Below are 22,674 nucleotides of genomic sequence, written 5' to 3'. Positions count from 1 at the left end.
ATGATAGGCACCATACGCAGTCGTCATGTGGGTCCGTGATGGACATATGCTTCCCACATTCACGACAGGGCTTGAATCCTGACTTCTTTGTCGACATCTTCACAGTAGAAGACAAAGAAAAGCAGTAGAAAAACAATGTAACAGTGAAGCTACAGATAGAGATTCCCGAAATCCGTTGGCATCGACGGCGCGGAAAAAAGGGAACTGACGTCATCACGCCGACGAGGTCTTCTTATGGAGCCGGTGACGTCAGCGGAGTCGCGAGCGGAGCAGTGTCTCTGTGACGTCGTCTTCGACCTCATTGGCGTGGACTGCTACAAAAGTTTCCGAATGTTGCTGGTGCAGGGGATAGTCACAAGGTGAGGAATCCACTGGCAGATGTATCCATCAGAAGTGATGATCACAGGTTGCAGCACCATAATAAAGACATTGGTCTGGACAGCCACAGTGAGTAGCTGAAGGTCCAGGACCTCAGTTGCTCTACTCACTATCATAGCTAATGAGTTTCCTTTCTTCGTAGCCACAGTAGGATGAGAAACCAAGTCAGTATCTAGGGAGGTATCCAGTCCACTGGCATCAGTGAGATTCTCACACTAGGTATCCTCAGTGACATTTAGGGACTGGTATTTATCAAGGTCAAGTGGCCCCCACCAATCATCCTCAAGTCCCAGCCCAAAGGAATAGGGCACAGGCTCCGACCTGGGTGATCTGCCCCCAGTCAGCACCGGAGTCGCCATCGGACGATACCCATCTGGCTATGTATCAGAGTTGTGGAGGAGTATGGGACATCACCGCCAGGAACGTCGGCAGTGGAGCCATCCATGCCTCCAACAGGCTCGTGTGGCGCTGGCGGTAGACCAGTAGGGGCCCTTCCTGACCCAGTGGGGCCTTAAGGCACTCCAGAAGGGATGGGTGGCCCAAATATTCATGGCCTGATAAAATCCCCAAAGTTGGGCAGAGGTCGTTCCAGCTCCTGGAAGCCCAGGGAGGCTCGGAGACGGCCCAGGCACCGGTTCAATCATGGCCAGGCCTTGAATGCCGACACTCCCTTGTCTTGTAGGAGGACTTTGACTGACGGGGTACAACCTCTTCAACTTCTTGCTCTTCTTCCGTTTGTGGGACCTACCCGAACACCAAGATGACTTCAACTGTGACGACAAACGCTTGAAGTGGCTCTGCGACTGACCCCTGGATCTTCCTCTCGATGGGAATCGATACCGTCATGGTGTCGCACATCGAGCAGTAAGGAGCTTCAGGGACCACTCACTCAAGGCCTTGGCATGCATAGTGTGACAATCGATGCAGGTTTTGGCATCATGCTCGAGGCACTAGAGGCAGACGAAGTGTGGATCAGTCACTGACATTTGCCAGTGACAGGCGCCACAGGGCTTGAAACCAGCCTTTCTTGTGAACATCCCTGCCACTCCACAAGACAAAGTTTAAAAAAACTTTGAAAAAAGTGTTGATAAAAGGTCAAATAAAAAGTAACTTCTCCAGATCTGCACTGACTGGGGCAGAAAAAAAGAACTGTCATCGTGGAGCTTGGTGGTGCCCATATAGTCACAGCGTATGTCACTGCTGGTGTGAAAGATGCAGATGATACCACGCAGGGCCGAACAACATCAACCATTGGTGCGCAGGAGTACTGCTCAAAAAAAGTCTGCATCCAGTCTGATGCCTGGGGATTATTCTAAGATAAGTAATCTGTTGCTAGAAGTCATTAGTATATAGTCTTTTAAAGTTCTTCAACCCCAACATGTTAGGTTTTTCTAAAACTTTCAGAGATATTGCCATTCAAATTCAAGTATGCATTTAAACAAGTGACCAAGAAGAGATTTAGATAAATGTCTGTACCCCAAGATTTTTGCTCAAATCAGTCTAATTCATTTCATATACACTGTGAGCTCCAAATTATCTTGCCGATCAAGTAGTAACACAGCTGAAAATAACAATGCATGTTCCCGATGAATGCTATCATGAATAATCATACCTCTGGATCTAAATTCCTAAAGACGTACATTCTTGTTTTCTCCATCATGGCAAACAAATCAGGATTGTCATTGGCCCATTTCATATCCCATACATCTTTGCGTTCAAATTTCAGTTGCTCTCCAATCACTTGTTGTCCTGAACTGTCGGTTATCCGCGCCTCCAAATCCAGGAACGCTACAACTCCCGAAATATCTATGATAGCAAGACGGCTGAAGGAATATAAGAATGTTTAGGAGTAATGGGAAGTAAAGAAATATTCCTTCATTTACAGAAACCTTAAATGAAGCAGTAGTACAGAATATGGTTTTATCCTACATATATACACAAAACAGCATGTTCATTTGGAACTAGACAGTCACACTTTTAGAATAAAACAACACACTAGTTCAGTAGGCAAGATATCATGTGCATGAGACAGTTGTAGAGTTGTAGTCAGATTCAATAATGTAGATTTGCTGGAAAAACAGGACATACTAATTTGTGAGACCTGAGATCCACCAAACCTTTTGCCTTCACCCTATGTTTTTGCTGAATTCTTTTTTGCTTGCATTAGGACTCTGTGCACTTTCCCCCATCTAAGCAGTGGTAAAGTGCTTGTGCTCTTTCCATGAAGCATGGTAAAATTGGCTTACACCTAATTGGCACCTATAATTTACTCATAAGTTCTTTTTTTAAGTCCTTAGTAGATGATAGTACATGTTCCCAGGGCCTCTAAATTAAATGCTACTAGTGGACTGTGGAACTCATTTTGCCACCTACTAAAGTAAGCTTTTAAATCATGTCCAAGGCCTGCCATCGCAGACTGTTGTGCAGTTTAAACAGCCATTTTGACCTGGCAGAATAAACCTTTCGCTAGACCAAACCCGTCCTTTTTAGATTTCGCCTGCACAGCGCCTGCGTTGTGCCTGTGAAATCTCTTGTATTTAATACGTCTTAAAAGGGGGCTCTTATCAGTTCCCATCACGAATTTCTGTGTTAATTCGCTTTTGTGTGTAGTCACAATTGCAGTTACCTTGCAGACAACAGGGTCATGATTTCAATGGTTCAGCAGGTGCAGTGATACACAGACCAAAAGCTCTAGGCACCCTACTTTACACCTAAAATTGCTATATTTTACTACTAAACAGGCAGTCACAAGTCCAACTACCTTGCAAACAACAGGGTCATGATTTTGCATGATGACAACTTTGCACGTGTGAGGTGGGGCAACCAGGGGCAACTTACCGACTCAATTAAGATCCGGCGCGGGGTACGCCAAGGGTGCGTTTTGGCCCCTACCCTTTTTTCCCTTTATGTCAACTAGATTGTCGACCTTTTATGTTCAACTCCAGCTGATGCCCCTTCGTTGGAGACCCAGAAGATAGCTACTTTGCTGTTCGCTGATGATACCCTTTTGGTCTCTAAAACTCCTATGGGTCTCCAGAAGCTCCTGGACAAATTTAAAGCTTTCTCTGATGCAAGGGGCTTGGTTAATAATACCCTCAAAACCAAGTTGATGATAATAAACTTTCGTAAATCATTTAAACGGAACCTGGTCCTAGATAATGTCCCTTTGGAGAGGGTTAGCTCCTTTGAATATTTGGGCATAGTGGTCTCCGATAGGATGACCTGGAATAATCAGTTGAACAAGGCGTCCCTAAAATTCTCTCAGCTAGCAGGGATATTGTGGCACGAGATTTGCTTATCATATACGAAGCCCGTAGCCCCAGCTCTTAAACTCTATAGCTCAAAGGTTGTGAGTAGTGTACTCTATGGGGCAGAACTGTGGGGTCTGAGGACGCAAGGAAATTAACAAAAGTTGAAAACAAGTTTCTTAGGAGTCTTGTAGCCCTGCCCCAAAGCACCCCCTCCTTCCTTTGAAACTGGACCTGGGAGTTGGGTCTATACATGACCAAGCGAGTCTGCGCCCCTTGCTTTTTTGGTATAGGTTGGTCACTACCCCTGACCTCATGTTGCTGCTTTTAACGAAGTGTCCGCCATAGACAGGAACAAAAAAATTGGGTGGATAAAATATGTTAACACTGTTCGGGCAGCAATTGGCCTCCCTAATGAGCCTGCTAGCTCTCCACCATGGTACTCAAAGGACCAGCTAAAGCGTCAATTTTGCTATGGGTAGAACACACCACCTATTTGAGGATTCGTCATGGTTGTTTAACCGATGTTTTTTTAGACATAAAATCCTCGAAATACCTTGAGAAATATCTTGATATTATCAAAGTGCCTAGGGACAGGAAATTGTGTACCCAGTTTAGGTTTGGCTGCTTACACATCAATGCCTTTACCAACCTTTGGCTAAACAACACCAGCCAGCCCAAGGGATGCCCATCCTGCCAAGACCCAAACAAAACTGTGGGCCATGTTTTCTTTGCATGTCCAGCCTACGACAGACCAAGAAGGAATTGGTTGGTCCCACTATGCAGACAGTTGGGGAACCATAGCCATCTTGACGCACTACGGATTTTAAAATCGGATACGAGACTATCATTTGTATGTGCCATCGCAAAATTTCTTGGCCGATTGTGGGCCATTAGGCGAAGGCTCCTGTCAACTTTTCCTTGTGCCAGGGTCCAGCTGTAGGAAAAACCTTACGACTCGAGTGTGATTTAATCCCCAGGATCCTGTTTTTAACTTCCTTCTCAAAGTTTTTATCAAAATCGTTTTAAATTGTGGACATTGTTAGTCATTATTGCACTCGCACTTTATTCCTGTTTTATCTTTTTACTTGATTTTTAATTGAGTACACACATAGAAATGTTGCATCTTAGTGATTTCCTCTGTGTTAAAAATTCTCAATTCTTTTATGGTTTTACACCCGAAATAAAGATTATGATGATGATGATGATGATGATGATGATGATGATGATTTGAAAGGTGCAGTAACACCAGGCCCAAAAGTTGTCAGAACTCCTCTAAACATCTAATATTGCTATAATTTACTATTATACAGGCAGTCATAATTGCAGTTATCTTGAGTCAAAAGGGACTTAATTTAAATGGTGCAGTCACAAGTGCAGTTTAATAGCAAGAGCCAGGGTAATGATTTCAATAGTACAGCAGGTGCTGTGGCATTGGGACCAAAATCTCCAAGCACCCGATTAAACACTGATTATTGGTATATTTTACAACTAAACAGGCAGTCACAAGTGCAGTTATCTTGGAGGCAACAGGGTAATTATTTGAATGGTGCAGCAGGCGCAGTGGCACCAGGCCCAAAAGTTGTCAGAACACCTAATATTGCTGTATTTTAAAACTAAATAGACAGTCATAAGTGCAGTTATCTAGAAAGCACGAGGCTCATGATTTTAATAGTGCAGCAGGTGCAGTGGCACCGGGACCAAAAGCTCCGGGCAACCTACTGAACACCTACTATTGCTATATTTTATTCCTAAATAGGCAACCACAAGTGCAGTTACCTTGCAGAGAACAGGGTCATTATTTGAATGGTGCAGCAGGTGCAGTGGCACTGGGGCCAAAAGCTCTAGGGACCCCACTAAACCCAGATTATTGCTAAATGTTATTACTAAACAAGACACAAGTGATCTAGCAGGCAATAGGGGAGTGATTTGAATGGTGCAGCAGGCAGGCACCCCACTACACACCTAATTTTGCTATACTTAACTACTAATATTGCAATATTTTACGACTAAACAGGCAGTCACACATGCAGTTACCTTACAGACAATAGGGGCATGATTTGAATGGTACAGCAGGTGCAGTAGCACCAGGAACAAAAGCTCTAGGCACCCCACTAAACACCTAATATTGTATATTTAACTACTAAACAGGCAGGCACAAGTGCAGTTACCTTGCAGGCACTAGGGTCATTATTTCAATGGTGCAGAAGGTGCAGTGACACAGGGGCCTAAAGCTCTAGGTATCCCTTCTAAACACCAAATATTGCAATATTTTACTATTATACAGGCAGTCACAACTGCAATTACTTTACAGACAGTAGGGTCCATCTGTAACGTATATTACAACTTACAACAAAAAACTGCTTATTATTAATCACATAGGCGAAACCGAATGCATTTACCAATGCTTGTTAATATTTATAATAAGTCACCCCTAAAGTAGGCCCTAAAGGCTAATAGGAATGGGAGCATGGCATTCAAAAAGAGGCTTATGTGGGTTCACGTTTTATATGTCCTTGCAGGGAAACCTCCTAAATTAGTTTTTCACTGGTTTTAAGCTATGTCTCCCATAGACTAACAATGGATTACCTTATTACACTTAACAAGTGCTAACTTCAGTTTGGGACCAGAATGAGAAATACTGTTTACACTCAAATAAATAGCGCTTTGTGCTTTTTGGTGCTATTTCCACCTAAAACTTTAACAATTCATATCTCTGGTTCTACTGATTGGATTTTTGCCATTTTGGTGTCATTTTTTTTTTTATAGGATTTTTCTTCTGTACCGTTTCCACTATATTACCGCTTCAGTGCTGCATAACTACTTTACACATTGCATTTAAGTTAAGCCTGACAGCTATGTTCCAAGCTGCCAACAGGTTAAACACAGGTAATTTAGTGACTTCTTGTTGTTCACCCTGACAAGGATTGTATTATTTGAGTTTTGCTTCCACTTCTCTTAACAAATAACCCAATTTCTTACACATTACATTTCCTGAAATAGCTCCCACTAATGATTGGAAAAGGTTGCAAAAATGTTGTAAAAATGATTGTGAACAAATTAGGTTGCAGCTTCATTCTTCTTCGGTATTGATTTGGAATTCATTCAGGTCTGGGAATTTATGGACGAATACCTTCATACAATATCTGTTTGTGGAAGATCTTTGGATATAAGTGCTAGACAAAGGTCACCTCTTTAAACACTCGTCCTTTCACTAAATGAACAAGTTACTTACCTTTGGTAACAATATATCTGTAAGAAACATTAGTTAGTTAGATTCCTCACCTTAGAATATGCCCAGGCGTCAGCCTGGATCCGGAAAGATTTTACGTCAGCAATACACTTGCGCGTCGCTAGGCGTCGTCTGCGGCTCCGCATCCGTCGTCTGTGTCGTGATCGCCACGATGACGTAGTCGGAGTAGTTAGTTGCCGCCCTCGCGCGCGGACGTAAGTTCTTGTACATAGCTTTCCACACCAGGAACGCAGAGCAATGCAAGAGACCGACACTGGTGCCAAGAATCTAGGGCCCGAAAAGGGATGACCTTAACCCTAGATATCGGTTCGCAGAACGGGGAGGATGGGTGGGGCGGTGAAGAATCTAACTAACTAATGTTTCTTACAGATATATCATTACCAAAGGTAAGTAACTTGTTCATCTGAAAGAAACACGTTAGTTAGATTCCTCACCTTAGAATAGATACCCCAGCAATACCAACCCCGGAGGTGGGTCTGCAAACCAAGATCACACCAGGAAGTCCTGGAGAACGGAACGGCCAAAGAAGCCGTCTCTCCGGACTTGGCTGTCCAGGCAATAATGTTTGGCAAACGTGTGCAGCGAGGCCCACGTTGCTACCTGACAAATGTCCTGCAAGGGGACTCCCCGGCCCAGGGCAGTGGTCGCCGCTGTGGCCCGAATGGAATGGGCCCTCAGCCCCACAGGAGGTTCCTTTTTAGCCAAGGAATAACAGGCCTTGATACACAAAATGACCCACCGAGAGATGGTTCGCTTGTGCACCGCCCGCCCCTTCTTAGTGCTCCCGTAGCCAACAAAGAGTTAGTCATCCACCCGGAACTGTTTGGTGCGGTCCAGATAGAAGGACAGCGCCCGTTTTGGGTCCAGACGGTGGAGCCTCTCTTCCTCTTTCGAGGGATGCGGAGGCGGAAAGAAGGTGGGCAGCGAAACAGACTGGCCGATGTGAAAGGCAGTTACCACCTTAGGGAGAAAGGAAGGACGAGTCCTGAGAACAACTTTGTCCGGATGGACAGAAAGGAAAGGAGGCTTAGAAGATAGAGCCTGGAGCTCACTCACCCTTCTAGCAGAGGTGATGGCAACCAGGAAAGCAGTCTTAAGAGTCATAAGAAGAAGGGGACAATTATGAAGTGGCTCAAAGGGAGCGCACATCAGATAGGTCAATACTAGATTCAAATCCCACCGAGGCATTACGAAAGGGACAGAAGGAAACATGTGAGTAATGCCCTTAAAGAATCGAGAAACAACAGGGGGATTTGAAAAGAGAAGGCTGATCAGGAAGCCTTAAAAAAGCAGAAATAGCCGAAAGGTAACCCTTGAGGGTACCCAGAGCAGAGCCCTGCTGGGCCATGGAACGAAGAAAGAGGAGAACCTCAGAAAGAGGGGCGGAAAGGGGATCCACAGCCTTTGCTGTGCACCATGCCACAAATTTGTTCTACCTGCAGGCGTATACCGATTTTGTGGAGGGACGCCTGGCTGTCAGAATAACATTACAGACTTCAGGAGGCAAGACAAATGGCATCAACTGCCGCTGCTCAATCTCCACGCATGGAGGTGGAGGCTGGACAGGTTCAGGTGGAGGACCGTCCCCTGCTGCTGCGACAGAAGGTCCTCCTGAAGAGGCAGTCGAATCGGGGGATCGATTGATAGACTGAGTAGCTCGGGATACCAGTATCTTCGCGCTCAATCCGGAGCCACAAGGATGACTTGGGCCCGGTCACGCCTGATCTTCTTCAGCACTCTGGGCAGAAGTCGTACAACAGACCGCAACTCCACTCGCGACGAAAAGCGTCCCTGAGCGAGTGCCGCCTTGGAAACTCCAACACGAAAACTGCTGACATTGCGTGTTCTCTTCGGTGGTGAATAGATCTAACCAAGGCTCTCCCCACTGTCGAAAGAGGCCTTGCGCCACGTCTGAGTTCAGACGCCATTCGTGATCCATCATGCACCGGTGGCGGGGTTCGTCTGCCCTGGCGTTCAGAGAGCCCGCCAGGTGTTGAACCACCAGGGTGATGCCCTGATGTTCCAGCCATGTCCAGAGGCGCAGAGCCTCCTGACAAAGGGTCCACGACCCCACCCCGCCCTGTTTGTTGAAATACCACATGGCGGTGGTGTTGTCCGTGAACACCTGCACTACACTTTCCCGAACAGAGGGAAGGAATGCCTTCAGTGCAAGCCGGATCGCCCGCAGCTCCAGTAGGTTGATATGGAGCCGGGACGCCGCCGGAGACCAGAGGCCTCTGATCTCCGCCTCTCCCATGTGGCCCCCCCCATCCCAGGAGGGACGCATCCGTCACTACTGTGTGCTCCGGTTGGGGAAGGGAGAGGGATCTGCCACTGACCCAATCACGGTCCGTGAGCCCTCCGAGATCAAGACATGGTCGGACAGGTTGTCCCGATTCTGGGCCCACTGAAACTTCAGATCCCACTGCAGAGCCCGCTTCCGCCACCTGATGTGATGTACCAGCAGGATGCAGGAGGACATCAGACCCAGAAGCCGCAGCACCAACCTGACTGAAACCCGGGATAAAGGCCGAAAGATCGGAATCAGAGGCTGACTATCCCGAACCCGCAGTTCCGGAGGATAGACCCGGAACTGCGCCGAGTACAGAACCGCTCCGATGAAGAGGAGCTTCTGGTAGCGACTCAGATGCGACTTCGGCACGTTGGTGGAAAACCCCAGCAAATGCAGGAGGTCGGCTGTAGTCTGGAGGTGGGAGACGACTGCCTGGGGCGAGCCCGCCTTCAACAACCAGTCGTCGAGATAGGGGAAGACTGGAACCCCGAATCTGCGCAGGTGAACTGCGACCACCGTCATCACTTTCATGAACACCGGAGGGGCACTGGTGAGGCCGAGGGGGAGGACAGTAAACTGAAAGTGCTCGTACCGTAAGGTAACGCCGGTGGGGCGGCAGGATGGGGAAGTGAAAATAAGCGTACTGCAAGTCCAACGCTATCATCCAGTCTCCAGGGTCCAGGGCAGCCAGATCCTGAGCCAAGGTGAGCATCTTGAACTTCTCCTTCCGGAGGAAGGCGTTGACGCTCCTGAGGTCCAATATAGGGTGTAGGTCCCCTTTGCCCTTCTTGGGAACCAGAAAGTAGTGGGAATAACAACCCCGACCTACTTCTGGACCAGGAACGCGCTCGATGGCCCCCTTGGCAAGAGGGCCGTAACTTCCTCCTTCAGAAGTTGCAAGTAATCCCCTGACATGCGGTGGTAAAGCGGTGGCATGGCTGGAGGGGTCACCTCGAAGGGGATGGAGTAGCCCCTTCGGACGATTTGCAGCACCCACCTGTCCGATGTGATGGTACGCTAGTGGAGCAAGTGATGGCGAACTTTGCCTCCCACTGGCGTGGAATGGGCCAGAAAGCTCGGACTAGGAGGGCTTTGAGGCGGGTGCTGCTGGGGCAGATGTGGACGGAACGGCTCTTTGTCCCCCTGCTCCGCCTCGGCGGAATCCACGTCCGCGACCGCGTGGAGGGTGGTTCTGTGGCCTGTGGCTAGACAGATGTGAGGGGGCGCCCCTTCCATGGCTACGAAAGGGACAAAAAGCAGAAGTTTGCAGGTGCGGGCCGAGAGGCCCAAGGACTTGGCCGTAGCCGTGGAGTCCTTAAGTCCTTAAAGTGCTCCAGCGAACTATCCGCTTTGTCACCAAAAAGGCGACGGCCATCGAAGGGCATGTCCATGAGGGTGCTCTGGACATGCCTGGAGAAGTTCGTGGATCTCAGCCAGGTGTGGCGACGAATCGCCACCGTGGTCGCAATTTCCCTGCCTAGCGAGTTCGTTGTGTCCAGTCCACATCGGATTGAATACCGCGCCGCATCCCGCCCCTCGGCAAGAGCCTGGGCGAGCCGTGTCCGGGCCTCCTCTGGACACTGGGGCAGCACGTCCTCCACCGTATCCCACAAAGAGTGGGTGTAACGGTCCAAAAGGCACGCGGTGTTGATAGACCGCAACCCCAAACTAAGGAAAGAGAAAAGTTTCTTCCCAAACTGTTCCAACCTTTTGGATTCTCGATCCGGGGGAGTGGACGGGAAGGAGGTCTAAGAGGTAGAGGTCTGGATAACCAGGCTCTCGGGCGTGGGGTGCACCGACAGAAAACTGGGGTCGCCCGGTGCAGGGCGGTGGCACCGGGCCACGTTCCGGTCCACAGGAGGGACTGTGGAGGGCTTGGACCAGGTGCCCATCAGAACGTCGGTCAGTGCTTCATTGAACTGCAGCAGAGGCTCCGAGGTTGAAGCACTTCAGTGAGGAGATTAGTCCTAACGGCCACAGCAGTAAGCTCCAGCCCGAGGGCTTCGGCCGCCTTGCGCAGCACCACAGAATACGTAGCACCCTCCTCCGTAGCCACGGAGGGAGGAGAGATGAAGCCAGTGTCAGGGGAGGTATCAAGAACACTGGCATCCCCCAGTTCTTCTGCCCAGTCCTGAGATAACTGGCACTGCTGTGCCAGAGGGTCTTCAGACCCCTCCCAGTCGTCTCCGTCGTCCGACTCCTGGTATACAGGTGGAAGGGTCGGAGCTGGGAGGAAGATGAACCTGTCATCCATCGGTGCCGTTTCCGGCGCCGGTCGGCGCCGCTCCGACGCCAGGCCCGGAACGGGACTAAACCGGGGTACGGTGCCGTCTGAAGCGGCGCCGAGAGCGGCACCGGATGGGTCGGCGCCGGCGGAGGGGTCGTAAGGTCGACCAGCGTCGACCGGGATCCAGGCCTGGATCCCGCGGGGGCCTGTGGCGTCGAGACCGAAGTAGACGACGGCGCCGGGGCCGGAGCCGCCGGCTCGCTAGGCCTCCCAGTTGAGCCTGCGGGGCCCGAAGGCAAGCCTACAGGTGTCGACGGCGGACCCAGGCTCCTCATGGCCACGAGGAAGTCTCTGATTTCCGGCGGAGTCGCGTCAGACCCAGGGACCGGAGGGTATGGGGTCGGACGGGACTTCTGCGGCTCCGATGGAGCCGCGCGGGTGGTGCCAACCGAACCCTCAGCCGAGTCGCACGACCGGCGAGGGGAGTCAGAAGAGCGATGTCACCTCTTCAACTTCTTACTGTGCCTCGACTTACCTGAATGCGAGGACTTCGACCCCGACGAGCGGTGATGGCTGCGGCTCCGCGACAGGTCCCTCGACCTCCTCCTCGACTGGGATCGTGAGCGGCGCGGAGCTGACTGCCAGATCTCGAGCAGCTTGCGGGACCGCTCCCGCCTAGCCTTCGAGGTCAAGGCCCAGCAGTCGAGGCATGACTCGGCATCGTGGTCGCCCCCAAGGCAATAGAGACACTGGCGGTGGTGATCCGTGACCGACATCAGATGGTGACAGGCGTCACAAGGTTTGAATCCGGGCATCCCTACCGGCACCAGAGTCGTGGTCGACTGGAATTGGAACCAAAAAAGTTTAGTCAAAAAGTGACTTAAAGGGTATGCTCTTCCCGGATCGGCGCTTACTGGCGCGGAAAAAAGAAGAACCGGCGTCTAAGTACTCCGACTACGTCATTCCAGCGATCACGACGGACGCAGAGCCGCAGACGATGCCTAGCGACGCGCAAGGGTATTGCGGCCGAAAAATCTTTCCGGATCCAGCCTGACGCCTGGGGATATTCTAAGGAGAGGAATCTAACTAACGTGTTTCTTTCAGATTAAACAATCATGTCTGTTTCAGTATATTCTATTTACTTACTTAACAGCAACAGGGTTTCATGAAAATAAAATGTACCACATAAATGTTAACATCAATCTTGATTATGCTCAACTATCCAGATTTATGTTTGTATCATCATGCCTCATATTTAGAAGGAAGGTAAGAAATCCAATGGACATAACAACCACAATGACTGCTATATCATTATATACATGCTAAAATTAAGGAATGAATACATGGAACTGACAAATTATCTTGTATTATAATGTTTCACAATACTGAGTTCCCTCACATTTTGCAACGAGAATAAGTAATCTTCAAATATTTATTCCTTAACTGCTGATTGTATATTGTCCACAAGAACACTTTAACTGGTATGAATTAGATTGTTCTACATTAGTTTGGGATTTCTTTCTGTTGTATTTTTGTATTATTACGGTTTGTGTGCTGCATAAGTACTTTACACATTTCGTATAAGTCAAGCCTGACTGCTTTGTGCCAAGCTACCAGAGGTTTAAGCAATTATTATGTTAATTTAGTGACTTTTTGTGGTTTACCCTGCCGAGGATTTGGGTTGTTGCCTGAGTCAGGCTTTCACCCCCCTTAACCAATAACCAAATTTCTTACAGTGACCATAATAGGAAGGTCAGAGAATTTGGGAGGCCCTTGGGCTTACCCTGAAATCTAGGAGTATTTGTTTCAAATATGTAATCGATTGCATGAAAAACTTCATTCCAGAAGATTTTTAGCATTGAGCATTCCAGTAATATAAGCTTATCCCACTGTATCCTCTTCCTCAACAATTACTAGGATCCCATTGATGTAGTTTGAGAGTAGTATGATGACATTAAATATAGTTTTCATTAAAACTTTGCTTGCTGTTTAATTTGTTAGTGGTCAAGCCGGACCCGAGGAATATATATCCTTCTACTCTCTCAGTGAAATCCAGCCCTAATTATTCTTTCTAACTCCATTGTCTCAGGGATTTATTAGCCATGGAGTGTTTAACAGTATGTTTCATATATGGAAGCTGAGAAAGAATAATCACATATTTTGTGCCTTAACAACAGATGCTTTATATTGAACATGTCATTGACATTTTTATGTTATGTTATGCTATGTTATGTTAAGAATTTATAAAGTGCCTGTGTTAGAATCCGGGTTCTCTGGTTGGCACAGGTAGGTACTTGAGACAAGCAGGGAACCTTTACTCTAGTCAGGGTAAGGGGTTACACTACTAAAACAACCCCTGCTCACCCTCTAGGTAGCTTGGCGCGAGCAGACATGGCACAGAGCGTTATAGGTTAAGCATTCGTGAACACATACAGTAACCAAGTGCCAACACTACAAATGGACACCACACAGGTATTTATATTAAAAATAAGGATTCTTTATATAGGATTATCACAAGACCATTAAACGATTAAAAATACACAATACTGTTGCTTAGTTGGTAGAAGATTGCTTAGTTTCTCTTAAGTTCTTAAATGCAACACTTTAAGTCAATGTACCTTAGATGCGACATGTAGGGCAACGAAAGTGTTGCAGCGATGCAGATGCGTTGAAATTCTTGGTGCGAAAGAAATAAAGATGGGATCTTCCAGATGCGTTATGCTTCTCCGATGTTGCGAGAAGACTCGACTCGATGCGTCAGCAACAGCGGCGTCACCTTTGGCGAGATGCGACGACAGCGGCCTTGGAAGCTGCACTCTTCTCCGACTTTGCGAGACAATTCCGCTCGATGCGATGCTGCAGCGGCGACACCCCTTCTGCGAGATGCGACGACAGCGGCTCCGACAGCGGCACGCTTCTCCGTGGATGCGAGACGCTTTTCTGGTTGCAGTGCAATGCGACAACTACGATGGCTGCGATGGCGACACGCTTCCTCCTCGATGCGAGACTCTTCTCTCGATGCGATGCAATGCGACAGCTACGATGGCTGCGATGGCAACACGCTTCTTCGGCGTTGCGAGACACTTCCGGAATGATGCGAGATGCTTCCGCTCGATGCGATGCTGCAGCGGCGACACCCTTTGCGAGATGCGACGACAGCAGCTCCGACGGCGGCACGCTTCTCTTCCTTGCATCGCGCTTCCAGCTCCTTGCGACACGCAGTTCCTCAGAAGGCCCAACAACAGCAGCAGGCACTTCCAAAAGACTCTGGGGAGCTGGGGGTGAAGTCCACTGGTCCTGGGACTTCGTTCAGGGGGCAAGCTCGGTTCAAGCCCTTGGAGATCTTTTTAAAGCACACGTTGAAGCAAAGTCTTTAGTAGTCTTTCTCCTCTCCTTCAGCAGCAAGGCAACCACTGCAGGCCAATCCCCCAGGTCAGGGACAGTACTCCTCCTACAGCTTTCCAAGTTCCTTTTCCTCTGGCAGAGGTTCTTCTTGTTTCAGCAGGATCTCATTTCTTGGGAGCAGGGTCCCAATACTTATACCCCTAATTCCTTTGTTCCTCTGGGGTTGAGGGGCCTTTGCCCAGTCCAAACCAGTTCTTGAGCACTCTGTTGACATGACTCTGCCTTTCTATTCAGGGTGCAGGGCAGAGAAATCAGCCGCTCCTCAGGAGGTGGAGCCAGCATTGTGGTAGCAGAGCACAACCCTATTCAGAGCCCAGGTGTATTCCTCCCACCCATCTGACTGCCAATCTTCCTATTCACTACCAGGCTACCTAGCCCTGCCCCTCTGGGTTTCCCCAGCCCTGTCACTCACACAACCAGACAGGCATATACACATCATAGCAGAGGCGGGCTGAAATGGTCAGGCAAGCAAATACCAACTTTCTAAAAGTGGTATTTGCAAACACAGAATATTAAAATAAACTTTACTAAAAGATGTATTTTATTATTCTGAGTTCAGGCATACTACACTCGAATTTCTACCATGTTCCCTGGGTCTGTTAGGATCATAGAATGTAACAATTCTAGCAGCCCATTCTGGTCTATGGAGAACAGGTAGCCTTACAATAGTGAAAAACGAAAATGGCTGTAATTCACTATTAGGACATGCCACACACATCAGGGCTTGTCCTACCTTATGCTTACAATGCACCCTGCCCTTGGGCCTACCATAGGGGTGACTGATATGAAGTTAAGGGAAGGTTTAGGGACTGGCAAGTGTTTGCACTTACCCAGTCAGCATGACAGTACCAGACTGCACGCAGGTTCTGCAATGGCAGACCTTAGATACATTTTACCAGGCCGCTTCTGTGGGTGGCACAACCAGTGCTGCAAGCCCACCAGCAGCATTTGTATTTACAAGCCCTGGGCACTCCTGGTGCCCTTTACTGGGGTCTGACAGTAAACCAAATAAGCCAATCATGGAATCCAACCAACATATACATTTTAAATAGGGAGCACTTGCCCTGTGGCACTGGTTGGCAGTGGCACAGTGCTCTGAGCAGCTAACACCAGCAAAACACATGAGGCACAGCGACAAAAAGTGGAAGGGAGACTCACGCCAAGGTGCCAGGTCTAACAGCCTGGTTACACAATTCAGAGTTTCCCCATGCTGGAATCCAACTGCGAACCTAGTAGAGCCTGCCCAAAATTGACTAAGGACCTAAGGATTGTCTGAAGAAATAGGTCTGCGGTTTTTTCCAGAATAGGACTTCAGAAGATTCCGGTCTTAGGTTCAAAGAGAGTAGATTCCAGAGTATGGCAGCCAAAGAGCTAAAGGAACTACCTCCCAAACGTGCTCTATGTATTTTTGGAGTCACTATGCGCGCAGACCCTGAAGATCTGAGGACATTCAAAGAAAATCTTAACATGTACTAATGAACAAGTTACTTACCTTCGGTAACGCTTTTTCTGGTGGATACAGTATCTGCCTGTGGATTCTTCACCTTGTGAATATCCCCTGCGCCAGCAACATTCGGAAACTTTTGTACCAGTCCACGCCGATGAGGTCGAAGACGACGTCACAGAGACACTGCTCCGCTCGTGACTCCGCTGACGTCACCGGCTCCATAAGAAGACCTCGTCGGCGTGATGACGTCAGTTCCGCCCTTTTTTCCGTGCATTCGAGGCACACGGACGGACTGACAGCAATATATACACAGTATACGCAGTACATAATATACAAGCAACACACACAGTGTGGAGAATAAATAGAAAGGCAAAATAAATAACACACTGCCTTTGATAGTAACAAGTACATTTTGAAACACCATCATATACTTAAGGTATACAAGGGTGGACAACGGGGAGGCGGGTGGGTCAGTGAGGAATCCACAGGCAGATACTGTATCCACCAGAAAAAGCGTTACCGAAGGTAAGTAACTTGTTCTTCTGATGGATACATCTGCCAGTGGATTCCTCACCTTGTGAATAGATTCCCACAGCAGTCCCACTCCAGGAGGAGGGTGTCCACCCTTCTATACCAGAAAGTCCTGAAGGACGGTATGAGCAAAGTGTCCGTCCCTCCTCACCTCAGTGTCTAAGCAATAATGTTTTGCGAAAGTGTGTAGGGAGGCCCAAGTTGCCGCCCTACAAATGTCCTCCATAGGAACACCCCTAGACAAAGCCGAAGTGGAAGACTTAGCTCTAGTGGAATGGGCCCTTAAACCCTCTGGAGGTTCCTTACCAGCCAAAGAGTAGCATATCTTGATGCACAAGACAATCCATCTGGAAAGGGTGCGCTTGTGCACTGCTCTGCCTTTCCTGCAGCCAACAAAGTCAACGAAGAGCAGGTCATCAACACTAAAGTCTTTTGTGCTGTCCAGGTAGAAGATCGTCGCACTCTTAGGGTCCAAACGGTGAAGTCTCTCTTCCTCCTTGGAAGGGTGAGGGGGGAGGATAGAAGGTAGGAAGGGTAATGGACTGCCCCAGATGGAAGGGAGTTACCACCTTAGGCAGAAATGCAGCCCAGGTCCTGAGTACCATTCTTTCAGCATGAATGGTCAAAAACGGGGGTTTTGAACTTAGAGCTTGAAGCTCACTTACCCTCCTTGCCGAGGTGATCGCAATGACAAAAACCGTCTTGAAAAACAACAGTCTCAAGGGACACTTGTGTAAGGGCTCGAAAGGAGAACCCATAAGATAAGTCAAGACAAGGTTTAAGTCCCATTGAGGCACAATAAAGGGAGTAGGAGGAAACCTGTTTATGAGGCCCTTGAGAAATCGTAGAACAATAGGTGATTTGAATAATGACGGCTGATCCGGCAAACAAAGGAAAGCCCACAAAGCCGATTAGTATCAGTTTACAGTAGCCACAGCAAAGCCTTGCTGAGCAAGAGAAAGGGCAAAATGCAGAATGTCAGATAAACGTGCCTTCAAAGGATCAATTGACTTCCCTCCACACCAGAGTACAAATTTAGACCACCTATAGGAATAGATAGATTTGGTGGAATGACGTCTGGCAGACAATCTACATCTACCACATCAGGTGGGAGAGAAAAAGAATTCAGGTTGCCCCGTTCAATCTCCAGGCATGAAGGTGTAAACTCTGGAGGTGGGGGTGTAAAACCTGCCCCTTCGATTGCGAGAGGAGGTCTGCCCTGAGAGGGAGACGGAGCGGAGGGCACGAGGAGAGGTGGAGAATATCTGTGTACCACACCCTTCTTGGCCAATCCGGGGCGATCAATATAACTTGGGCCGGGTCTTGGCGAATCTTCCAGGAGAACCCGAGGAATCAAGGGTATGGGAGGAAACGCGTAAAGGAGTTGTGAGCCCAAACTCAACTGAAACGCGTCCCCCAACGCCCCCTGCATCGGAAACTGGAGACTGCAGAATGACGGGCAGTGCGCGTTCTCGCGGGTGAAGAATAGATCTATCCGAGGAGTCCCCCACGTCCGAAAAACATGACGAACCACCTCCGGATGGAGCCTCCACTCGTGGTCGGCGAGAACTGCCGACTGAGACTATCCGCACGTACGTTCAGCACCCCAGCCAGATGATTTGCCATCAGACAAATCTGATTGTCCTGAGCCCAGGACCATAGACACAGAGCCTCTCTGCAGAGACAAAGAGACCCCACTCCTCCCTGCTTGTTAACATACCACATCGCGGTAGTGTTGTCCGTCAGGACTTGAACATACTGACCGCGAAGGGAAGGGAGGAAGGCCTTGAGTGCCAAACGAATCGCCCGCAATTCCAGAAGGTTGATGTGAAGCAACATTTCCTCTGGAGACCAAAGTACTTTGATCTCCAGATCCCCCAGATGCGCACCCCACCCTAAAGTGGATGCATCCGTTATCAATGTGGCCACCAATGGAGGTAGATGGAAAGGCTTTCCTTGGGACAGATTGCCCTCCACGCTCCACCAAGACAGATCTGCCGCAGCTTCTCCGGAGATCCTCACAGACTCCCTGAGATCTCCTTTGTGCGGATACCACTGCCTGCGGAGGCACCACTGGAGCGCCCTCATGTGCCAGCGTGCATGGTTGGCCAACAGAATGCAGGAAGCAAACAGACCGAGCAGGCGAAGGACCTTCAGGACTGGAACGACTGCTCCATTACAAAATAAAGGAATCATTTCCTGTATGTCGAGAATCCTTTGAGGAGGAGGGAATGCTCGACACACAGTAGTGTCCAGTACCGCACCTATGAACAGGTTGCGCTGAGAGGGCACCAGGTGAGATTTGGGCACATTGATCGAAAAACCCAATCTGTACAACAGCCGAGTTGTAACCTGCAGATGACACAGCACCTTCTCCGACGACTCCGCCTTGATCAGCCAGTCGTCCAAATAAGGGAAAACCGAAATTCCCGATCTTCTGAGATGGGCTGCCACCACTGCCATCACCTTCGTGAAGACTCGGGGTGCAGTAGTAAGACCAAACGGAAGGACCGCAAACTGATAATGTTGCGATCCTACCGTAAACCGGAGATACTTCCTGTGCGACTTCAGGATGGGGATGTAGAAATATGCATTCTGCAAGTCGATCGACACCATCCAGTCCTCCTGATTCAGCGCTTGAAGAACCTGCGCAAGGGTGAGCATCTTGAACTTCTCTTGCTTCAGATAAAGATTCAAGATCCTGAGGTCCAATATCGGACGCAATCTGCCGTCCTTTTTCGGAATCAGGAAATACCGGGAGTAGCATCCCTGACCCCTCTCCTGCTCTGGAACCACCTCTATCGCACCTTTCTGTAGTAACTTCAGGACTTCCTCCTGTAGGAGAATACCGTGGTTCTCTGAGCAAGCCCCTTGACAAGGAGGGTAATTTGGAGGGAATTCCCGAAAAGGGAAGGGCGTACCCATTTTCTACAAGATCTAAAACCCAAAGATCTGTAGTAACAGATTCCCAATCTTGTAGAAAATGGGTAAGCCGGCCCCCCACAGGACCAGCATGATCCAGAATGGCGGATCTAGGGCTGCTTTCCAGTGGTGGGAGGGGCTGAGGAAGAGGAGGAGGAGGAGGAGGAGAGCTGACGGCCACGTGTGCGACCCCTGATTCTGCCTCTGTATCCCTTATACAGAGAGCCTTGCTGCTGTTGGGTCTGCCTGTAGGAACGAAAGGTCGCCCTTCCGAAACCCCTGTATCTTTTAAACGATCCCCTTGACTGGGATTGAAGGCCCAAAGACTTAGCCGTAGCCTTGCTTTCCTTAAAACGTTCAAGAGCAGCATCCGCCTTTTTGCCAAACAATCCAGAGCCATCAAATGGCAAGTCCAACAATGTTGACTTTACATCCGGGGAAAACTCAGAAGACTTCAGCCACGCACCCCTCCTAGTGGCAACAGAAGACCCCATGACTCTTGCCACTGAATCCGCCGTGTCCAGACCACTCTGTATCACCTGGCGTGCTGCTTCCTGGGCATCCGTCAAGACCTCATTAAAGCCAACCCTATCCTCCTCAGATAGTTTTGGCGCCAGTTTCTTTGCAGAGTCCATGAGCGCATGAATATAGCGTCCCAAAAGGCAAGTGGCATTTGTTGATTTAAGGGCCATGCTGGCCGATGAAAAGACCTTTTTGGCCGACTGATCTAACTTTTTAGCCTCTCTGTCACTTGGAACCTGAGGAAAAGCACCCTTAGATTTTCCTGAACAAGCAGCCTGAATCACCAGGCTCTCAGGCGAAGGATGTGATGTTAAGAACTCAAGTTCCCCTGGAGCTGCCCTATACCTCCTAGCAACTGTCTTAGAAACTGCGGGAGCAGAAAAAGGCTTACGCCACACCTCCATCTCAGGATCTATAATGGCCTCATTAAAAGGCAATAATGGCTCTGAAACTGTAGTAGGAGAATGCAGTACCTCCGTTTTAATTCAGTAGCAGGCAACTGAAGATCTAACAATTCAGCTGCCTTCCTAATGACTGCATGATATGGAGCCACATCCTTCGAGGGTTCATCGGAAGGTGGAGTAATTTCCCACTCAGGAGACAAATCCAATCCACTAGCCTCTTTAAGTTCTTCAAAAACTTCATCAGACTCCACAAGCTCTCCCTCTTCTGCTTCTTCCAGAAGGTACCTTCGCTCATCAAGCACCCTTTGAGCTTCCCTCCTGGACCGGATTCGTACAAGCGGCGTCGGCGGCGCCGTGTTCAAATCCGACGGTGCCAGAGCCGGCGTCGAACGTGGATCCACAGGAGCAGCCGGCGTCGAACGAGGTCGAGCCGGCGCCGGTGATGATGGGAGCGGTGTCGATGTCCTCGGCGCCGGTAGATGCCAAGACGGCGTCGCCAGAAAAAATGGCATGAAGGGGGCCTGTGGATAGGCTTGAGGCACCCCCAAACTGAAGGCCATGGGACCCATCGGACCCGAAGGTGCACCAGACGAGTACATGGCTCTTGAAAACACCCCGTACATAGCATTTAAATAATGCGTGGGGTCCTGATCCGGTCCAGGGAATGCAGGGTACTGATCTGGCATCACCGGACTCAGGCCAACCGGCGGCGACGGTGGAATTTGTGGTAACAAAGGCTCAACCGGTGCTTAAAACTCCTCAACCGGAGCCAGGGACGGAGCCGCAGACGAAGCCGGAGCCGGGGATGGAACCGGCGTCGGAGATGGAGCCGGCGCCAGAGAATGAACCGGTGAAATCACAGGAGAAGAAGGACCAGCAGGCGAATCCGGAACGGGTGAAGGAGACACTTACGGCGTCGAGTAGGCGACTTCGACTTCGGAGCCGAACTCTTGTCAGAGTGACGTTGAGAAGATGGTCTCCTCTTCTTTTTGTGCTTCTTGGATCTCGAAGCATGCCCTGAAGTCGACTTCGACGCCGACCTCGATCGTGACCTCAACCTCGTTCTCGACTTCCTCCTTCCTCTCTTCTCCTTTTTCATCCTTGCGATGAAAAGCTTCGCCTCCCTTACCTTGAGAGCCTTGGAGCTCATCTTGCGACAGCAAGAGCATCCATCCACATCATGGCCAGATGCTAAACACCATACACAGTCGTCATGTGGATCCGTGATCGACATATGTTTTCCACATTCACGACAGGGCTTGACGCCCGATTTCTTTGTCGACATTTTTTCGAAAAAGGAACAGAGAAATCCAGTAGAAACACAAAGTAACAGTGAAGCTACAGATAGAGATTCCCGAAATCCGTTGGCGTCGACGGCGCGGAAAAAAGGGAACGGACGTCATCACGCCGACGAGGTCTTCTTATGGAGCCGGTGACGTCAGCGGAGTTGCGAGCGGAGCCGTGTCTCTGTGACGTCGTCTTCGACCTCATCAGCGTGGACTGCTACAAAAGTTTCCGAATGTTGCTGGCGCAGGGGATATTCACAAGGTGAGGAATCCACTGGCAGATGTATCCATCAGAAAAGTGATGTGATTGAATTTCAAATTATTTTTTACAATACCATGAAGTGCATATTAACTTTGATATGTTTGTAAAGTTTAATGTATTTTGGAGGCCCAGAAACCATTTATTTCAGTGTTGTACCACTGTCCATTTTCTTGCAGTAAGATTAGCCATGTAATAAAAACTGGCAGTGAGAAGCACAAATTAAAAATAAAAAAACAATGAAATCACCATTTGTTAATGTAGTTGTATCTCTCCTCAGGGTCTTCTTGCTTTCCTTCTCAAGAGAAGATCCTGCCTGCAGGAGTTAGCAGTGTACATTTCTGTGCCGGGATTTGACTCCGAATGGGACAAGCTTGCCTGAGGTTGTCCTGATTCTGCGATTCACCTTAGGACCCTCACTGACTGAGGATGTAAAACAAGGGAAACAAGAAGATAATGTATCTGTCTTGATGAGTTTCAATTCAGATATGTTTTCTGG

General features: G+C 49.0%; 1 protein-coding gene across 1 annotated transcript in view; it reads right to left on the bottom strand.

Annotated features, from left to right (window-relative positions):
* WDR35 (WD repeat domain 35) overlaps window positions 1-22,674 on the bottom strand; it is a 515,604-nt gene that overhangs the window by 276,811 nt on the left and 216,119 nt on the right. Inside the window, exon 17 of the mRNA XM_085610631.1 lies at window positions 1,991-2,201. Coding sequence (XP_085466757.1) covers window positions 1,991-2,201 — 211 coding nt within the window. The remainder of the gene's footprint in view (window positions 1-1,990; window positions 2,202-22,674) is intronic.

The sequence above is a fragment of the Triturus cristatus genome, chromosome 6, assembly GCF_964204655.1.
Source record: "Triturus cristatus chromosome 6, aTriCri1.1, whole genome shotgun sequence".
Taxonomy (NCBI): Eukaryota; Metazoa; Chordata; class Amphibia; order Caudata; family Salamandridae; genus Triturus; species Triturus cristatus.
Note: the sequence above shows the minus strand (reverse complement) of the source record. Positions and strands in the feature narration are given on the sequence as shown.